The sequence below is a fragment of the Garra rufa genome, chromosome 8 (assembly GCF_049309525.1).
Source record: "Garra rufa chromosome 8, GarRuf1.0, whole genome shotgun sequence".
Taxonomy (NCBI): domain Eukaryota; kingdom Metazoa; phylum Chordata; class Actinopteri; order Cypriniformes; family Cyprinidae; genus Garra; species Garra rufa.
Genome location: NC_133368.1, coordinates 4838135 through 4859469, shown reverse-complemented (window position 1 = coordinate 4859469; position 21335 = coordinate 4838135). Strand labels below are relative to the sequence as shown.

Here is a 21335-nt window from a genome sequence, read left to right as displayed (position 1 = left end):
GGACAATTCCGCTTCCAACCTGTAGAGGGAGCGTTGACGGAAAAGTTACTTAGTGTTGCTTTAAGAATTGTGCTATAATAATACCCACAAATGCACTACATATAGCCTAAACTTCAAAATAGACAGACATGTAGATGATTGTGAAAGATTTTTTATTCAGTATAATGTTTTACATGGAAAGTTCGTTTTTTTTTTTAGCTGAGGGAATTTTTATTTTATAACAAGTTATAAAAATAACGTTAGAATAATGACACTGACATAAAACTTTATAACATCTCATTTGACCGTAGATACGGAATGAGGAAAAAGCGTTTTTCTCAGGTAACGTTAACGTTACTGATACCAACGATACTGAGCAAAGACTATAGAATACCAAAGACATGTCACTGGTGTAGTTTTGAATGGGGAACAATGAAACGGTCATCATGGCCGCGAAGCTCCGCCTTCTTAGTGAAAGAGCCAATCGTTGATCAGTAAAGTCAGCGCGTCACTGCAGCTGCCGTTAGAAGTCCCGGTTGCTATAGAAACAGCCGGCGCTCTAACGGTGTGTTCACACGGGGCGCAAGCGTCAACGCTTAACGGAAGGCGTGGCTGACGTTTATGGTCATAGCAGCGTCAGCCAATAAAATGCTGCTCTTGAACAAAATGAACGTGATTGGCTGCCGCCTGGCCACTGTATTTGCATAGAGCGATCTGATTGGCTGACGCGGCGCTTCACTGGCGTTGCTCGCGGCAGAAGTTGAAAATTTCTCAACTTCTGTCGCGAGCAACGCGAGTGAAGCGCCGCCGACGGATCCACAATTCCTTTCGGCAAAGCTTGACGTCACCCATTCAAAGTCAATGGGAAGCGTTGACGCTTGCGCCCCGTGTGAACACACCGTAAGACGTGCGTTCAGTACTGCGCATGCGCACTGGCTCATCTAGCCGGAAAAATAAGCGTTTTTTTAACGCTATTCAAGCACAAGGAACTATATTTATGAGGCAGTTCTTGTTGGATTTCTTTGGAGATTTCAAATATGAAATTTAATTGTAAGTTTGGCGAACAGTTTTGGAGAATTTGATGTTTCCCCATTCAAAGAGATAGGAGCTGCACTTTGATGCCCGAGAGGCGTTTCAAAGATGGCCGCCGAGTGACATGACTTGTCTTAAAAGGACTTTGTACTGAGTCAACCGCTTTCACGCACGTCTTTCAAAATAATAGTCTAGCATCAGAAAAAAACAGAATTACGTTTGTTGTTTCTTTGACTGCACACTCCACGACCCACTCAAAACGTTTTAGCGACCCATCAGTTGAGAAACACTGCTTTAATTAATGTTTTTTGATGACTTAAGGTTAACTAAAGAGCATGAGACGTCTTCCTGCTGGCCAGTAACGTTAACGTTATTTGGCATAGTAGCCATTTCATCTGTAACAAACAGATTTGTATTATGCTATTGTTTTTGATAGTGTTATACATTTCTTTCAAATATTAACGATGATCACTGCGTTTGTCTTACCGATTGTGGTATCTTCCTGTCAGCAATTAAATTACAGATTGTCTATAAAATGTACAATGTTGCCAGATATTGCTACGAAAAACAAGCAATTATAAAAAGAAAGAAAACGATATCCGAAATAAGTTCAAAGCTTGTGTTTTGTAAATAAGATTAATATATCACTAACACTAACGTTCAACTTTCCACTTTATAAACGTCCCAAGGTGTCACACTAAATTGGACAAACGAGTCAAAAAACACGTATAATAGGTGGATCTGGCAACAAACGGAGGCTGCACCCGCGCTCTCACTCAACGCGCTCTCAAGCCCCGTTCACTGCGCTAGCTTCTCGCAGCAACATGAACTGCAAACACTCATGTGATATGAGGTGGTTTAAACGGCTAAATAATCATTCAAAGAGCTTGACATTTTATTTTTGAATATAAAAAATGACCGAGGTCCGGACCTCGGTGACCTCATAGTCATAGCTGGCTACGGCCGTGGATATGATTAAGTCTTCCACTATAAACACACTTACATCAGTAAGTAGGTACATACTTAAAGTAAATCAAGTGGTGCAGAAGATGTGGTTGAGGCATTTATCATGCATTTGCTGCAACCGCATCACCCAATTCAATGCATTCAGGTGCGAATTTGTATCTATTGCCATTTTTACATTGGCTTTGTATGTAAAAATTTAATTCGCTTTTGGTGTGCAAACACCATAAGTTTTCTTAATGGGAACCTCAGGTATTAAGACTTGCATGGCTTAATATAATGTAAATGATGTGTCTTACTGAAATATGCAGCAAAAAAGAAAAAAAAACCCCATAGATTGATTCCCATCGGTAGAAATCGCAATCGATTTCCATTGGAGGAAGTCATGATTGATTCCCATGGATCAATTTTCTGTAGAAATCTTGATCAATTTGCATCAGAAGAAATCGGGATTGATTAAATATAACTAAACAAAAAAAAAAACAAATAGCCCATAAATATTACTTTTAAAAAACTATCGATTCCCATAGATCGATTTCCATCAGAGGAAAATGCAATTGCTTTCCATAGGCAGATTCTCATTGGTAGAAATCGTTACTGATTCCCAGAAGAAGTCACAATCGCTTCCTATAGATTGATTTTCATCAGTAGAAATCGTGATCAATTCCCACAGATCAATTCCCATCGGAAGAAATTGTAATTGATTATCAATGATCGATTCCCATTGGAGGATATTGCAATCAATTATCAAAGATCGATTCTCATCAGAAGAAATTGTGATCAATTCCCAATTCCTATCGGAAGAATCTGTGCTCACCACGACCCAAGTTCCTGTCTCAAGTTCCTTTTGCCAATTCCGCCCCCTATCTCCACGCAATGCTGTTCCTGTCTCGACTGTCCTATCGTATAAAAGATCGATTCCCATTGTTAAAAATCGCTTCCTATAGAACTATTCCGATTGGAAGAAATTGCAGTTGATTACCAAAGATTGGTTCTCATCAGAGGAAATTGTGATCAATTTCCATAGATTGATTCTTATCGGAAGAAATCACGATCGATTTTATCTGAAGAAAACACCATTCATTCCCATAGATCAAGTAGAAATTGTGATAGATTATCATTGATCGTTTCCTATCGGAAGACTTTGAGATTGATTCCTATTGCAAAAAATCACGATTGATTCCCATTGAAAGAAATCACGATCGATTCCCATCGGAAGAAATTGCGATCGATTTCTATCATTAAAAATCATGATCGATTCCTATAGATCGATTCCCATTGGAGTAAACTGCGATCAGTTCCCATAGATCCATTTTCATCAGTAGAAATTGCGGTCGATTTTCATCGTTCGATTCCAATCCGTATAAATTGCGAACAGTACCCATAAATCGTTTCCTATTGGAAGAAAATTGTGATCGATTCCCATCAGAAGATGGGATATAATCATATTTATTATTTATTAAGTCTGGCTGTTTTTAAACATTGAGCCATTCATCAAAAACATATGATATTATAAACTATTTTTTTACTAATTTTTTCTAGGAAATTTAAAAACTTTTTTTTAATAGCTTTGCAGCTAAAATCCCAGCTCCCTTTTGAAGCTCCCTCTTAAATACTTAATTTCAATGAATTGAAAAAGCTTGTCCATGGAAATAACGGTGAAGTATTTTTTGATATCTCCACCACAGTCCAATGCACAGTTTCAGATTTCACATGAGAAATGCAAACAGTCATTATATCCTTACTGCATCAGACGCAAGCTATTACTGACCATGCAGAATGTAGAACTACATCCATATATTTAACCTACCATGTATTGATCAGCAATCAATATTTGTCTCCTTTCAATGTTAAATGCATTTTTTTCCTGCAGTAAATGAGGGGTTTGTGAAAGGTAAAGCTGTGCAGCTCAGCTCTGTCAGGGTCCTGGAAATGTTCTGTGCCAGGCTGCTGAATAATACATGTTTAAATGCTTCACGCAGAAGGACGACCCTGGGTGTCCCTTCATCACAAGCCTCCTACAACCACATAATTACAAAGTGCCTATCACAGCAGCTGGGTCCAGCATAATGAAATGTTGTCCAGCACTAAACTGTGAGCAATTGTCTTTCCTGAGGAAAAAGGAGATGAGTTTGATTTTGCTTGCTGGGTTCAATACCTACTCTAGGGCTTTTGACAATTAAAGGGATCATTCACCCAAAAATTATAATTCTATAATCAAGGCAACTCACCTCCTTGCTGTTTTTTTTTTTTTTTACTTGTAAGTCTTCATTCTGGAATAAAAATAATAATAATTTTTTATTTATTTTTTAATAAATGCCTTTAGATGATTAATTCTGGGTCAGCATAAACCTGGGTTTTCAATCATTGTCTGATTTAGATTTTTTGCTTAAAAAAAAAAAAAAGATAAAATCTTCTGTTACTGTTCAAAACATGAATATTTAATGAGCAAAATACTGTTTAGTTTATTTTTGGTTTGCTAGCCATTTTAGGTGAACATTCACACAGAATGCACTTTTGTATTCCACTGCACTGCTTTTCCTTTGTTTTTCTATGTGAAAGTGCTAGAGAGACGTGTTTGACCATTGCACTTACATAATTTGCAGAGCCTTGCGCATGGCATGGCATTATAAATACACAGTTTTATTTTTAATAAATAAAAGTTTTTTTCAACCACTTCACTCCCATGAGGCACTGCGAATGACATAGTCAAATCCAGTCTCTTTCAAACTACTACTTTTTTGCAGTAAAAATTGACAAAAAGATTGAAACAAAGATTTATGTCCCAGACCCAGTCTCATTTTGTGGTTAAATAAACATTACTTACACTATCACACACAAAGAAAGAAACATTTTTATTATTATTAAAGCCAAATATGAATCTCATCAAGTTAGTGTTTTTAAGCATTTTACATTTATTCCAAAATAATTAAAAACAATAGTAAACTTAAGTTCAGTTATTCTTTTTAACAGTTAACTTTTAACTATTTTTGAATTTTTCAAATCATCAGTCATCAAAGCTCAGTAAATAATGGTCACAGACACAGATTTACTTGAAATTCTACTTAGCTGATTCCTCAATAAAAACTTCCACAGATCATGTTTTCATGCCATTATAAATTTTGACGTAACAAAGTGGTTATATCTAAAAGCCTAAGATAACCCGTCACATCCAATCATATCGCAATGGAGGCATTGCCTCCTCTCATGTGATTTTCCCCTATTCATTCTCAATTACCCCCCACCAAACCCACCGCACACTTTAGGGGGTCTGTTAAAACTCAATGGGTTGAGATGTGGTCTCCCTCTTTACAGTATATGTTTCTTTACAAAAACAAATGATTTATACACTTTTTAATATTGTATTTTGTACTATTATTGTTGTTTTATTTGTTTTATCGCCAACTGTGATAGGTAAAGGTACGATGGAAAACAGCTTGGTGAAGAAAAAGCCTAAAGCTTATTGGTTTAAACAACTTTGTTGTATTTTCTTCTAAAATGTTTGATTTTGTAATTGTTTTTATGTGTGTAAATTATTTCTGAACATTCCGAAATGCTTAGACAGTGTTAAGAGCTGTCCATCTTGACTGCACTTATTTTATTCCTCCCCTCTTGGCAGTCACCTGCTCATCAAAATTTCAAGCAAAGCAAGGCACACCTCAAAAGAGCCTTTTGTCTTTTCGTTAGATTTTAAAATGAAAAGTTTGTAATGACCTTTTTAGTACATAGTTTAGATCTCCTAATCAAAACACTGTTGTACTCTGTACCTTGACACTGTGATGCCAGGTTAACCCACTACCAAACCTCTTTCAAATTATAAAACAAGTTGCTCACAAGTATGAAACACCGCTTTTTCGAAGCTTAAAAGCTGGGTTTGACAGACGCTAATACCAAGTAAAATGTGGTTCACTATCACTATACATTTAAAACAAACAACAACAAAAAAAGATATACAGAGTTTTCTTAGCCATCTTATTCTTCAACACAGAAGTAATCCTATGGGCGAGATTTCCTGTTCATTATCCGCTATAGGGAAATAATGAGAAGAATAACAACGTCCGGTAAATGGTAAAACTGTTTGCACTACAAACCTGTGTTCATAATTAAGATAATACAGTAATAATTCAAAAGAATGAGAAGGTGTGTTCAAACTTTTGGTCTGTACTGTATATTTTTCTGTTTATTAAAGTTTTTCTTCTACATTTGTGCAGTTTTCAGTGGGTTAGTGATATTGTTTAAATATAAATAAATGAATAAATAAATATTTTTTAAATGGGTTTTTATACAAAAACTGCTTTTTATGTCAAATTCACTTTATAAAAGACCCACATTTCTAACTTTAATTCATGGGGATAACATGGATAATTTCACATGGTTTAGTGTAAGATTTTTGCCCATCTTTTGGAAAATCCAGTTTTAAAAGTAAAAAAACAACAACTATAAATAACTTTTACCAGTAGGTGGCTGCAGAGCTCCACTATTTGCTATTTGCTATTTGACCACCTGAAAGATATTTTTTCACAAGTTTTTTCAGTTGTATTCATATCTACAATACAGACCAAAAGTTTGGACAGACCTGAATGAGAAGGTGTGTCCAAACTTTTGGTCTGTACTGTACGTTAAAATAACATAGCAAGACACACCAATTAGCAACACCAAGCAGCAAAGCGAGCTGTTCTGTATAGCTAAAAATAGCTGGTTGCAGATGAGACCAGAAACAAGACCCATAAAATTTACAAATGACCGTGTCCGCTCTTTCGGGAAAAATAAGGCATTGGCACAGCATTGGAAAGCACCCATTTATCATGCAAAAGCACTTTTTCATTTGTTTGCACATGGCAACCGAGGAGTCTCAAATATCTCCCCATCAGCAGACTTTCAGCACATTTAGTGCTATATTTCACTCTACTCACTTTAGAAGGATCAGCCAGCTGACCTTGATATCTGCTCTTTATCAGTTTCATTGTCAGAAGTAAAACGGGGAAGTTTATGCAATCACAGTTTTTGAATGACTCAGCATACAGGTACACTATGTTCAATATTGCAAATGTCTCACAGTAAAAGCGAATTTATACCGAGCAAGCTGTTCACCTGTTCTTTAACAATGCAGAGAATGTATTTCAGTCTGTTTTTGATGATTTTTTTTAGTCTTCTAAAGCAGCTTATTTAATACACATTATATTCCACAAGCATGACCTTCATTTTATTAGTCATTTCGAGTATTGCAATGAACCTCTTCAGTCTTCTTCAGCTCTGTGAAAATGTAATACACCATGAGCAGCCAGTTTCACAGTTTACCGAGGTCAAAAAGTGCTCATTATGGTGTGACAGTCCAAGAGCATGACTTAAAATATGGCAGAGTAATAAAGGCACGGCTGCCACTGGCTGGTACAAGTCACAGAGAGCAAGCTGTTTGCATTCTTATTATCAGACAGCTTCATCTGCACCTCTTCTTTATCTCGCTCCTAATAGACTCTTTCCCAAGGAAGAATTCACGCAATTCAGAAACGTGTGAAAATGAATGTAAGTCACTGAACAGATGTGAAATAAATGATTTGATCAAAACGAAGTTCCACAGCGCTGTGAGCAGCATGAATGCTTTATTACATGAGTTGACCTTAAAATGGGTTTCAGAAAATGCATGTGTTTAATTCTGCAAATATAAAGCCATTCTAAAACATTACCCAACATCTTGGGATTTATAAAAGAAGGAGGCCTCTGGGTGTCAGTTTGTTTAAATGAATCAAAATAAAGAGACAAATGCATCTTTCAAATATGGCAATTTGCTTAATGGGTTTAGACAGAGCTGGCATTTCTCTCTTTATTTGGATGCAGATGACTGGCATCATATATTCAGTGTTGCTCCAGGGGATATGAGCTCAGTCATTTTACAGAAACCTCTTGCTCCCTTTGTTCTGGAGAGACATAGTTACTGTTGATATAAATCACTGAGCACTAATGAATACTTAGCATTGCTTTCAAAACCTTTTTTATTTTGTACCACGCACACTTCCTTGGGCAGGATGTAGTCTAATCAAGTGCACTGATCAGAATCCACCAGTCTTTAGTGAAAAACAGGATAATGATTATTATTAAAAAGTAATCTACAGCATATTAATCATCTAAAGCATATTAAATTGATTTTGTGATGCAACTAATAAGCTGCAGGCAAAGTCAGAAATTAACTAACAGAATTGATTTGCAAAAGTATTTTCTTTATTTACACTTAATGAGGATATACACTGCCATTCAAACATTAGGGATCAGTAAGATTTTTTTTAGTAAGAAATGTTTTTTAAGAAGTCTTTTCTGCTCATCAAGGCTGTGTTTATTTGATTAAAATTACAGAAAAAAATTAATATTGTAAAATATTATTGCAATTTAAAATAGTGGTTTTCTATTTTAATATACTTTACAATATAATTTATTCCTGTGATGCAAAGCTGAATTTTAAGCATCATTACTCCAGTCTTCAGTGTCACATGATCCTTCAGAAATCATTCTAATATGCTGATTTATTATTAATGTTGGAAACTGTTGTGCTGCTTAATATTTATTTCTTTATTTGTGACCCTGGACCACAAAACCAGTCTTAAGTCGCTGGGGTATATTTGTAGCAATAGCCAAAAATACATTGTATGGGTCAAAATTATTGATTTTTCTTTTATGTCAAAAATCATTAGGAAATTAAGTAAAGATATACACTACCGTTCAAAGTTTGGGGTCAGTAATTTTTTTCTTTCTTTCTTTCTTTGAAAGAAATTATTACTTTTATTCAGCAAGGATGTGTTAAATTGTTAAAAAAGTGATAATAAAGACTTATATTGTTAGAAAAGATTTATATTTTTAATAAATGCTGTTCTTTTAAACGTTTTATTCATCAAAGAATCCTAAAAAAAAGTATCACAGGTTTCAAAATATTAAGCAACACTACTGATTATAAATCAGCATATTAAAATGTTTTCTGAAGGATCATGTGACACTGAAGACTGCAATAATGAGTATATTACAATAGAAAACCATTATTTTAAATAGCAATAATATTTCACAATATTAGTTTCATTCTGTATTTTTAATCAAATAAACACAGCCTCGATAGGCAGAAAAGGCTTCTTTGAAAAACAAAAAAATCTTACTAATACCAAACTTTTGAACGGCTGCTATGTCAGAAACTTTGTTTAAATTAGCATAACATTAATTCCTTAACATATTCTGTCAAGAATTTATTACCTCAGAAAAAATATGACATAAAATATAAAGTCTTATATTAAGTAATACACACGTATATGACTAACCCTAAAACGCACATTAACTTGGGATAAATAATGGTATAAAACATAGACTTACTGTTTTCTTAATTCTGGAGACGAATGCTTCAGCAAGAGGAGGGTGATTTCAATGTCCCTTTACTCTGGGAGGTCCTGAACAGGAATAAAACCACCTTGTGGAACAAGAGCGCCATCTTCAGATAAGAAAGTGTACGAACAGTTAACCTGAAAATGTGAATACAGCGTTTTAAAAGGCTGTGTTCACAACACATATGCAAGCATTAAAAAAAGATTAGAAAACTAGAAAAAAATCAATACAGTTACTAGAGTTAAAGAGAGTATTAATGAAACGGTAACTTTAAAAGATGTCTAGAGGTTGCTTTTAAAAATGTGAACACCAATTTGGAACAAATTCAGCAGTCATTCCGTTCTTGAAAACCACTAAACAGGATTAACGTCAATTCTGTCAATTCTGTACTTGGTTAGTACAGTTTGAACATGTCATCTCCTGAATCTAAAACAATCCAGTTGCAGTATTTTACACCTCTTGTCGTTTTTCCGTACACTTCTTACTAAACCAGTATAAAGGGCATTAACAATAGAGGTGAGAGAACGTAAAAGCTTGAAATTGGTCTCAAAAATAAAAATCAATTTTATGTCATTTCCTGTAGGGGCGCGACAGAAGTGCTCTGGTCTCGTGAAAGCGGAAGTACAGCGCGCTTGTGTCATTTGAGCACGCGCAACTTCCGCCTGGTTAAAAAAATTTTTGCACTCTTTTTTTATTTGGTGAAGTAGGGCTAGTCTTCTCGCCGTTGCTGCCGTGTTAGTGATCCAGTATGGACATCCAGAGTAAGTTTTCGTGTTTTAAACCAGTTCTGTGTTTGTACAACGATATGCTGAATGAGTTTGTAGAGACGTGCGTAAATGTGGCTGTGCTAATATGAGCGCTACAATACAGCGAGAAGGCATGCGTACATTTTTTACATTTAGAGTAAAACGACCAATCACTCAGAGTGTTTTTATTTGTATACGCTCCTTAGAGTTGTTAAATGCAAGTGTAGGTTTTAGACTGTGCATTAGCAAGAAGTATTACACTGAATATACGTTTTGATGTCTAATAACAGGTATTGAACCAATGACACTCGGCTCTCCTACTTCCCCCAAGCCTGGGGCTCAGTTTTTACCTGGGTTTTTGATGGGAGACCTGCCTGCTCCTGTCACGCCCCAGCCCAGGTCTTTTGGGTTGACAGGAGGTGGGGCAGAAACAAGGTCTCCACTTCTGGCTGGTAAATACTTATGGAATTTTCAATATGTCTTTTTTATTTTACATAGCACATAAGTTACTTGATAAGACATTTAATGTTCTCCTCCATCAGGTGGGTCTCCTCCACAGCCAGTGGTCCCAACACTTAAAGACAAGAGCGGAGCCCCTCCAGTCAGGAGCATCTATGATGACCTAAACGGCTCTGCTGTGGGAATGTCGCCTCTTGCAGCTCGCAAACAAGTGAGAAATTTGAAGATTTTAATTTGAGTTTGAAACACATGTCCTGTGTTTACAGAAGAACATAGAGATACATTGAACAGATAGTGTATTTAAGGTTTTACTGAATACATTGTGCTAATTTATGGTCAGGGGTGCCGCTAAGGGGGGGAAAGTTAGGACAAGTCTAAGGGCCCACGCCCTTTAGGGGCCCCCAGAGATCTGCTTTGGTGTTGTAGGGGGGGCCCAACCTCATATTTTGTCATAGGGCCCAAAATTGCGAGCGGCGCCCCTGTTTATGGTGTCTAAACCACGAAAAAAAAATGGGTGGAAGCTGCTAAATCATCATAAAGATCAATCATAAAGAGAAGGACTTAAGCAGGAAAGGGTGCAGTATTTTGACAAACTAAAGTTAGTCGGTGGTAAAGATACGTATGAGCAGCAGTATTAATTCATTAAGATATTAGCCTAATATTTCACCTACCTGACCAGAAATGATAATAACAAACATGAATGTTGTCAAGATTCTTGCTCTGGAAATCCTGGTTCAGTTTGGCCAACCACAAACACTTTTTGTTCCTCAGACAGTTTTTGTACTCTTCTCCTTGATTTGTTATAACTTTTGGCAGTCTAAAATACTCAATGTTTTTCCTGGTCCGTCTAATTAGTACAGCCCAAAACAATAATTGACTAGGGATGCACCGAAATGAAAATTCTTGGCCGAGGCTGAAGCCGAACAAAATTACACACTGGGCCGAAGGCCGATTACCGAACACGTTTTTTTGTTTTTGTATTTTGGCGTTTTTTCATCATTGCATAAATTAAATGGCCAATATTTGCTTTTTACAGTTTTGTCTTACTTAAAAAAAAAAAGAGAGATTTATTACAAAACAATTTAAAAATATTTATTTAACACTGAACATTTTTAACATTCTAGTAGACATTATAGCCTACCCACAAAACACAACTAAACTTAAAATTAATAAGTTAGTAAAATAATATTCTTTGGCCTTTTTAAGACCCCCTTCTTGTGTTTTTAATGTACAAATACATGTAGCCTTGCTGCACAAAGGAGAATGTTATAGTAAATGTGTTAATATAGCTGTTGTAATGATTGTTATCATTATTTTTGTAACTTTTTTTATTTTATTTTACAGAACAACAGTAAAATTACAATTTTAACATTTATGAATGTTGACTTTTATTTTGGCGAAAGCCCACAAGAAGACCTTTTTGCTGACAGCAGCAGATTTATGAATGATTCTCGTGCTAACGCATAACGTTCTATAGTTTATTTACTAATGGTTAATAAAAAGGCCATTTTGTGATTTTAGTCATCATACAGTAACCAGCAACCACCACCCCTTTCTCTTCTCATGGAAGACATACGAGGCGATTCTAAACAGTCACGTGCTGTTGGTGTTTGTAATGATCGTAATCTTGTAATCTTTCTCGGACAGTTTTAAATACTTCCGCACTGCTGATATGTTTGCTACATTAGTGCGCACCTTTATTTGATGGCGCCATGTCATCGTTCGGTATAATTTATTCAGCTGTTTCACTTATTCTGCCTTTTTTTTTTTTTTTTTGGCCGAAGAGTTGCGGTTGCCGAGCATTCGGTGCATCCCTATAATTGACCATTTTCTGCAGCAGTAATCAGCAAAATATGTTTTGCATAAAAGTTTCGTTCGGTTAAGTGCCATTGTTTACATTCACTGCCGCCAATATGGCCAATTGATGACACGTCGTGAAAGCACGCTATAGCCCTTTACAACCCCAAAGTTCTCGAATGCCGATTTCAAAATCAGTTCAAATTAAATAAACACCTTTTATACAGATTAGTTTATTCAGACAATTTATTCGCCTGCTGTGCGTGTATGCTTATCTGTGTTTGTTATTGTGGAGAAGCTTTGCAGCTTGGCTTATAACAACCTTTTGTTTACTCAACTTGACTGTAAAAATCTAAGTGGTTCTTAGACTTTTTTTTTTTTTTAGTATGAAAGTTATTGGCAAATTATGGTTTGTTTTTCAAAACGTTTCATTTGTGTGCAAGGCCGGTTAGTGAAGTACACCTTTGACATTGATTTTGTTATAATTAATGTAAGAGAAGCATTTAAAATGTCTGTAATGAGATTTTGTCCTCAGCTTGTAAATTTGTTTTTCTTAGCCATTTGCTGGAGCACACACACCATTGTCTGGTCTACCAGGGACACCAGGAACAGGTAAATATCACTTGTTTAATTAGTTATTAAATGAGTTCTGTCGAAAAATAGACGCTTGGTCTCTATTTTTGTCCTTTAGTGTCTAGTTTGTTTAGCCCTGCGGGGCAGCAGAGGAAAACAACACTTTCCCCAGCTCAAGTAGATCCGTTCTTCACACAAGGAGATGCTCTGTCCTCAGAAGACCAGCTGGATGACACCTGGGTCACAGTTTTTGGGTACGTTTAGATATGATACAGATATGATGTCTCAGGCTTTTTGGGGTCCACGTCTTCATATGGCATGGATTTTATATTTGTTTGCACACAGGTTCCCTCCAGCATCTGCGTCGTACATCCTTTTACAGTTTGCACAGTATGGAAACATATTAAAACATGTGGTAAGTACAGACAAAGTTTCAGCGCTGCAAACTGGTTATGTATTTGTATTCTTGAAAAGTTTCTTTCATTTACAGATGTCTAATACAGGCAACTGGATGCACATTCAGTATCAGTCAAAACTGCAGGCAAGAAAAGCTCTCAGTAAAGATGGAAAGATATTTGGAGAAGCCATAATGATTGGCGTCAAACCGTGTATCGATAAGGTAAGAAGCACAAAAGCGATAATTCCACTGGTTGTAATTGTAACCGTGATAATGTTACATTGGGAGTGTTTAATTTGTTTTATTTTTTGGCAGAGTGTAATGGAGAGTTTGGAGAAGAGCAATATTTCAAGTTCTGTGTTCACACCCCCGGTGAAGGCTCCCAGCACTCCCAGTCATCCTCTATCAACTCCCCGATCTGTCATGAGACCCCTCAGTGCCGCTTACAAAGCATCCAGCAGTGACTACCAGGTATAGTTAACTGGTAACCTTCCACCTACCCATTGCTATTAAAAACCACACAAATAGTGCAAATTAACAAATGAATTAAAATAAAACTGACCAAGGCAGCTATAAAAAATAAATAATGCATTTGATAATGCTGAAGCTTTGTGGAAAGAGGGGCGAATTTGGAGAAGCACAGTATAAAACTACACATGGACTCAAAAGTAAACAATTAATTTAGTCATAAATATCAATACAATTAATAATTTATTGTTGTTGTTATTATTATTATTATTATTATTAGTAGTAGTAGTTGTAGTAATAGTATTAGTGTTTATATATATATATATTAGGGGTGGAACGGTTCACAGAAGTCACGGTTCGGTTCGTACCTCGGTTCAGACGTCACGGTTCGGTATGATTTCGGTACAGTGGAGGGAAAAGCAAAACAAAAATGCAGAAGGCAATTAGATGTATTTACACTCACATACCCAACAACCGCTGAACAACGGCGACACACAGTCCTCGTCTTTTCCACCACTCTCTCGCCTGTACTACTGTAACTGACTGGAAAAGCGAAGTTTTCCCAAACTTGCAATCTTAAAGAGGCCGGCGGATCCTCTAACTCAGTGGTTCTCAAACTTTTTTGGTCGCGCCCCCCTTTAAACCTTTGAAAAAATCTGGCGCCCCCCCTCCCAAAAATACCTATCCCACCTAAGACTAATAAATGATTTTAGTAAACTTAATGAAAAATTAGTTTTCTTAGTTAAAAAAAACAGGAGAAAAACATGCAACACTTGAAATATAAAAAATAGCACAGGGGGAATAACTGTTATTATTATAATTCTCTATGTTATTTATTTATTTATTTATTTATTTATATAATTTTTGTAGGTTTCATGCTGTCCTAAGGCTTAGCAGGGCTTGAAATTAACTTTTTTACAGTGCTACCACGTAAAAAAGTTCGCGCTCAAAAAAAATATAGGAGCACCCAATTTATTTTTAGTAATGTGCCGATCTTGATTCTTCGTGGCTGATTCTGATTGCAGATGTTTTACAAGCAAATGGGCTGATTCTGAAAGCCTTTTTTATATCAGGGACAGGAATTAATGAAAATATGAGTACATGAACAAGATGTTTATTTTTTCTATTATAATTAAAGCCATTTAAATTAGTGGCAGTCACTGCATTTTTAAAGAATCTACAGTATAAATAACAAAAAATAAACGACACAGTTCTTTCTTAGTCGTGTAGGCAATAAATGCAACCATAATCAAAGTAAGCTACTCTTTCAATATTCAAAGTGCAAATAGACCGAATTTTCCCACCATGATACAGAGCTATAGACAACTATACAACTTATCATGGCCCACATAATAATAACAGCCTAGAAATGTTATGTAGACTAATTTGCGCGCATTGGGAAGTCGCTCTGTAAACGTGGGATATTAAAATTGCTTTTGAATGCGCTTGCACGTTTTACTTTCGGTTTCATTTTAATGATGGCGCGAATCAGCGGCGCAGAGCTTGCATTCTACAATACAAGACATTACTTTTACAAAACCATTTTTGAAAGTTGGAGGACACAAACAGGATTTTGAAAAGCCCCAAGTGGAAATTACGCCCCTGCATGAGATGAACTCTGCCGCTGAGTTATCATTTGTGAAATGTATGCCGATTTGTACAGTAAACCGAGACTGAGGCGCCAGAATGCCGCAGTTCAGCGGAGCGCAGTTTCAGTGACATCTCTGCTGGATGCGACAAAATTGCAAATAATTTGAACTTTGAAGCCCTGCATTGAGCTTTTGAATGACCAGCACCTGCCTGGGTCTGTGCGAATTCATCTATGGTTTTCTCTTCTCTTTCACACACCGATCCATCTCCCGTTCATTATGTCCTTTGGCTGTTTACGTTTTTATATTTATTTTTCTGCTGATAGCCCGCGCCCCCCCTGCAATACTCGTGCGCCCCCCACTTTGAGAACCACTGCTCTAACTCTTGTGGAACACCACCACTTGCCATACTCGCTGTCGCTGCTATCACTGACTCACTCACTGGATGGACCGTCGAGCTGACAAAAAACTGCAGAGTGCCAGAGAATGTAGACGACGGGCTCTGATAGAGCGCATACATAGGCGGAGCTCGGCTGCATCGACGCCAATCAGAGCTTCAGAGCTAAAGCGGGGCTAAATATTAGCTGTCCCTAAAGAACCCGCGTATCTAACAGTAGTTCCGCATTACATTAATTATTTTGCAGGCAATTTCTTTTTATTTTCATACCGTGTATTCTTTGTTTAAATTCATGCACCGAACCGTGACCCCCGTACCGATTCAGTTCGAAACGAATACATGTACCGTTCCACCCCTAATATATATATATATATATATATATATATATAAGCTTTTATTTACATTTGAACAAAAAGTGGCATGTCCACAATTATTCATACCCTTTGCAAACTGTCACATTCTATGGGAAAATCCAAAGTTCTATACCATTCCAAATAGTCCAAGCTGTTTTAAAGCATCCTAATTACCCTGATTCATTGGGAACAGCTGTTTTAATCAACTCAACAGGTGAAACATAAGCTCTTTGCTGTTGGTTTGTGGACAGTCATGACTAAGACAAAGGAGCTCACCGAGGACCTGCGGCTGCACATTGTGGCTGCTCACAAGTCAGGAAAGGGCTATAAGACCATATCTAAATGTTTTGAAGTTCCAGTGGCTACAGTGCAAAGTATTATTTAAAAATACACAACGTTCTGCACTGTGAAAAATCTCAGAGAACGTGGTCGGAAGCCAAAAGTGACACCTGTGCTGGCCAGGAGGATAGTGAGAGAGGTAAACAAAGATCCAAGGATCACCACCGAGGCCATCCGGATGATTCTGCGCTCTGCTGGTGGCAACATCTCAAGGCAGACAGTCTAACGGACACTGCACACTAGGGGTGGGAATCTTTTACCATCTCACGATTCAATTCGATTCCGATTCTTGAGGCCACGATTCGATTCAAAATTGATTTTCGATTCAAAAAGATTTTCGATTCAAAACGATTCGATTTTATTCATAATGATTTCTAATCGGGTTTCTGATCATGATCTACTCTCATCTGCTTTGCTATACAGAATGACAAACGGAGACATTAAAGTGTCTTTTTCACATTTATTAAGTTAAAATCTCAGGGAAGTGCCTTTTATCAATTTTTTTTTTTTTTTTTGCTCGCTCGGAGTTGGCAGGGAGTTTCGTGAAGCACTGCAGTGTGCGTTGGTCTGCAGCTGGCGGCTGACTCTGCTCCGTGTCGCTGAGCTCCGGGTGATGCCTAGTAATATGAGCACGCGCATTTGTTGTGCTGCCGAAGTACTTGGTCTTTGTTTTGCAAAGCTTTCACACTGTGTGTGTCGCCAAACTTGAGCTTTAAGTGAAGACGGGGCTGATTGGATCTCCCTCTCATCCATATTTGCTTCCTCTTTGTTTTAGTGATTTGCCGCGCACGCTTGCGTTCAAAAACCGGCTGCGTGGTGATGTCAGTATAGGCTAGTTACAAAAATGGAGGCGAACAGCCAGCTGATTTTATTTATTTATTAAATCGATTCTTGGACATTTCAGATCGATTCTGAATCGTTGCAAATGAGAATCTAGATTTTTCTGTGAATCGATTTTTTGGCACACCCCTACTGCACACCGCTGGGTTCCACGGACGCAGACTAAGGAGGACACCACTTCTCCAGATAAGGCACACAAAAGCCCGCTTGGCCTTTGCAAATGCTCATCTGGACAAAGAAGAAGACTTCTGGTCTTCTGTTTTATGGTCAGACGAAACAAAAATTGAATTGTTTGGCCACAATGATGTAGCCTTCATTTGACGTAAAAAAAGGAGAAGCCTTCAACCCTAAGAACACCATCCCTACTGTCAAACATGGTGGTAGGAGCCTAATGTTTTGAGGGTATGTTTTAGCCGGTGGACCAGGGAACCTAATCACAGTAAACGACACCATGAAAAAGGAGCAATACATCAAAATTGTCAACAACAACATCAGGCAGTCTGCAGAGAAACTTGGCTTTGGGCACCAGTGGACATTTCAGCACGACAACGACCCAAAACACACAGCAAAAGTGGTGAAGAAATGGTTAGAAGACAAAAATATTAACGTTTTGCAGTGGCCCAGCCAGAGTCCTGACTTAAATCCAATTGAGAATCTGTGGAGGGAGCTAAAGATCAGGGTGATGGCAAAGAGACCCTCCAACCTGAAAGAGTTAGAGCTCATCGCTAAAGATGAATGAGCAAAAATACCAGTGGAGACATGCAAAAAGCTGGTCAGCAATTATAGAAAGCATTTGATTGCTGTAATAGCCAATAAAGGGTTTTCTACTGATTATTGAGAAGGGTATAACTAATTTTGGACATGCCACTTTTTGTAATATTTTTTTTTCCCACAATGATGCCTCTTGTACATTGTCTTATTATCTTCTGGGAGACATCTGTGTCATTTCTAATAAAAAAAACTTGCTGGTTAAATAAAAGTAACTTTAAGTCAGAATTTGCCAGGGGTATGAACAATTTCAGGCTTGACTGAGTATATATAAATGTAAATATATTATTATTATTATGACAAAAATGTCCAAAAAAGTCTGAATAGCTTTCTACGGACAGCAGAAACAAAGCCATCTCCTACTGGTTTGTAGTTTTCCCAAACCCGACTGAACATGAGCTGATATTAAGTACTTGCTTTTTGTTTTGTTTTGATTTATAGGTTGTGTCAGATCAACAGACACCAAAAAAGGATGACAGTTTGGTATCTAAAGCAATGGAGTATATGTTTGGATGGTAATCTTTCACTCACAAGGTCCTGATGAAAAAGCTCTGAGACCATCGACAGCCTCTGACGTGTTGACATTGCTCTAAAAACTGACATTTGGGTTTTCTGAGCACAAGCACTGAGTGAATACAAAAGCACTTTATCTCTTTATCTCTTGCGGACTAATTGCGTGCTGTTTTACGGAAGATGGACTCTTTGAGTGTTTCACATGGACTGTTCTCAGCTGCTGGGTTAGGAGTTGTGTGTTTTGAAGTTAGTCCCTCCTGTCTGTCCTTAAATCATACAGATTTAACAACTTAATCATAAGCATTAAGTGTTTCAGGTCTAAACAAACATGCCAAAAAAGAGTTCTGTTGGAAATTGAAGGATTCAAATCATGACACACTCCCTCATGGGACCCTTTTATACAAAATCTGAATTTTTGCTTGATATAATTCATGGTTGGCTTTCTGGGTTTATGTCTAAGATTGGATTTCATAAGAATTTCATTGATACCTACAGCTTTTTGAGATCAAGGCCTTAATCCAGAATATTCCTTTTTCAGTCTTTTCATTGGGTTGTATACCTCTGTTTTTAGGTTTTTGTAGGTGGGTTTCACTAACTTTAACAGTTATTTTAATAGGACATAATCCAATTTTTAGAAATGTCTGAATTTGATAATGTCTTTTCTCTTTAATAAACACTGTCTGACTAGAAACTTTAGTTGTTTTCTCTAGGTAAGTATGAAGTATTTGTACAAAATTACTAACTATTGGCTCCTTCAGGTTCACATTTTTTGCCTTTAGAAGGATGCAGTTATGAACATTTTGTTACACATACAGTAGCTGTTTGTCATTAAAAAAAAACATTGTTTAATTTGATGTTATGTCCATAATGTGGAAATCGTAATCTGGAACAGATGTCATCCTTCAATTTTAGACGAATGGGCAAATTCCTGGCTGAGGATTTGGATTTAGTTTTATTTGATGAGTAAGAGGTTGATTGTTGCATGGCATCATAAATTAATGAGCATCTGGTCATTGATTTTTCCATCCCCTCAAAATGCAGGTCGTTTCCAAAACAGTCATACAGATATTATGAATAAGTGTTTGATCCAGTTTTATATCTGTGAGTCAGAAACCTGACACAATTTTGAGGACTTAAGACTTGACTTGGAAAGTATTAAAAGACTTGACTTTGACCTTCTCACAGTCTTCATGTGGGTGTATTCAGTGGGTTTGGAATGAAGCATTTAAAGTGTGAAGAAATGTTTAGCAGTCATCTTGTTACATCTTTCTTTAATGCATAGCAGGGTTGGGCAAAATTAAGAATTTGCTTGAATTTGATCTAGACTGTGTTTCCCTCCAATTGTCTCTATGAGCAACTTTGCTCACAATGCTTTTGAGAAATACAACCATGAGATAATCAGTAGATCAATCTAGGGGTGGGCGATATGGTAAAAATATCATATCACGATTTTTTCAAGAAATATCACGATTCACGATTTTATCCCGATTCTTTGTCATGTTGGTTTTACTTTTTTACAAGTTGTCTGAGTAGTACAGCCAAATTATTTTTTCTATTTTAAAACCAAAACCTTACAAGGTAACAAAATATAAAATAAAAAGAATGGCAAATATTTAAGCCAAAGTGGGCGAAGACAAAAAAATCTTTGTCATTATTTTCTTTGTTTTTAAAAAATAAGAACAAAGATAAGCTACATGTTACAAATACACATACTATACAAATAAAACAAACAGTGCTTTAATTTTCACGTACAGTCGGTGTATTTATCAGTAGCATTCAAGAAATTTAATTAACAAATATAAAAATAAAACACTATATACATTGTATACATAAATTATACATAGAAGCAACATTTAAAGCAACTGTATTGAAGTTCTTCAGTCAAGAGCAGTGAGTGATTTTCCTTTGTTTTGTTTTATTAGCGTATCATCACCCAAAAATGACAATTCTGTCATCATTTACTCACTCTCGCATTTTTTTAAGCATAAAACATGCTGAACATAAAACTTATTTTGAATAATGTGGGTAACCAAACAGTTGCTGGGTCCCCAGTTACTTCCATATATTTTATTTATTTATTTTAAGTCAGCGGGGACCAGCTACTGTTACCCACATTCTTCAAAATATCTTCTTTTGTGTTAAGCACAAGAAAAAAATTAATATAGAGTTAGGACATGTGAGTGACAACATTTTTGGGTGTACTGTCCCTTTAATGACAATCGGCACCGGCAGCATGTTTAGTTCTGTCACAGAGCTGCACGCATCTATACAGGCGCGCATCCGTTTTTCTCTTAACTGTGTACTTTCACTTTAGACAACCAACTGTGTTTAAATGTAATCCTTGCGTGTTTTTGACAGTATAAGCAAATTAAGCGCCAAAGATAGCTCAGTTTAGTAATCAGGTGCTATTTGACAGGCTTTTAGCGCACGTGCTTCAGGTTTACGCGCTCATGAAGCGCATGCCAGAACAGCGCGCGGACCAAATGGCGTTATTTTACCGGCAAGACTTTGAAGCACATTCAAATAATGTACTTTTGTGATCGCGAATATGAATAAGTGCAGTGTCCCGTGAGTGAATGTGCAGTATATTAAGACGGAGGCACACTGTAGCACGATACTACGATATTTATTCAAAAGCAGATCGTGGAGACATTTTAATCGTCCACGATCAAAAATCGTCATATCGCACACCCCTAGATCAATCTACTGAATTGCAATATCAATAGATATTTTTGAGTTCTGGGATTTTTATTAACACAGCTATGT

The 21335-nt window shown here is 36.8% G+C and overlaps 1 protein-coding gene across 1 annotated transcript; it reads left to right on the top strand.

Moving 5' to 3' along the window:
- The first annotated feature begins 9978 nt into the window (after nucleotides 1-9978).
- Nucleotides 9979-19265, top strand: nup35 (nucleoporin 35). The gene is made up of 9 exons (XM_073846102.1): nucleotides 9979-10091; nucleotides 10367-10528; nucleotides 10619-10746; nucleotides 12890-12944; nucleotides 13024-13159; nucleotides 13251-13320; nucleotides 13396-13524; nucleotides 13618-13773; nucleotides 18498-19265. Exons 1-9 carry the CDS (start codon nucleotides 10079-10081, stop codon nucleotides 18573-18575), a joined length of 927 nt encoding a protein of 308 aa, XP_073702203.1. The 5' UTR covers nucleotides 9979-10078; the 3' UTR covers nucleotides 18576-19265.
- Nucleotides 19266-21335: the final 2070 nt, after the last annotated feature.

Coding starts and splice junctions, on each gene's coding strand:
- nup35 (XM_073846102.1), top strand. Junction 10,529..10,618: donor AAGGTCTCCACTTCTGGCTG/GTAAATACTTAT, acceptor CTCCTCCATCAG/GTGGGTCTCCTCCACAGCCA. Junction 13,321..13,395: donor GAAACATATTAAAACATGTG/GTAAGTACAGAC, acceptor TTTCATTTACAG/ATGTCTAATACAGGCAACTG.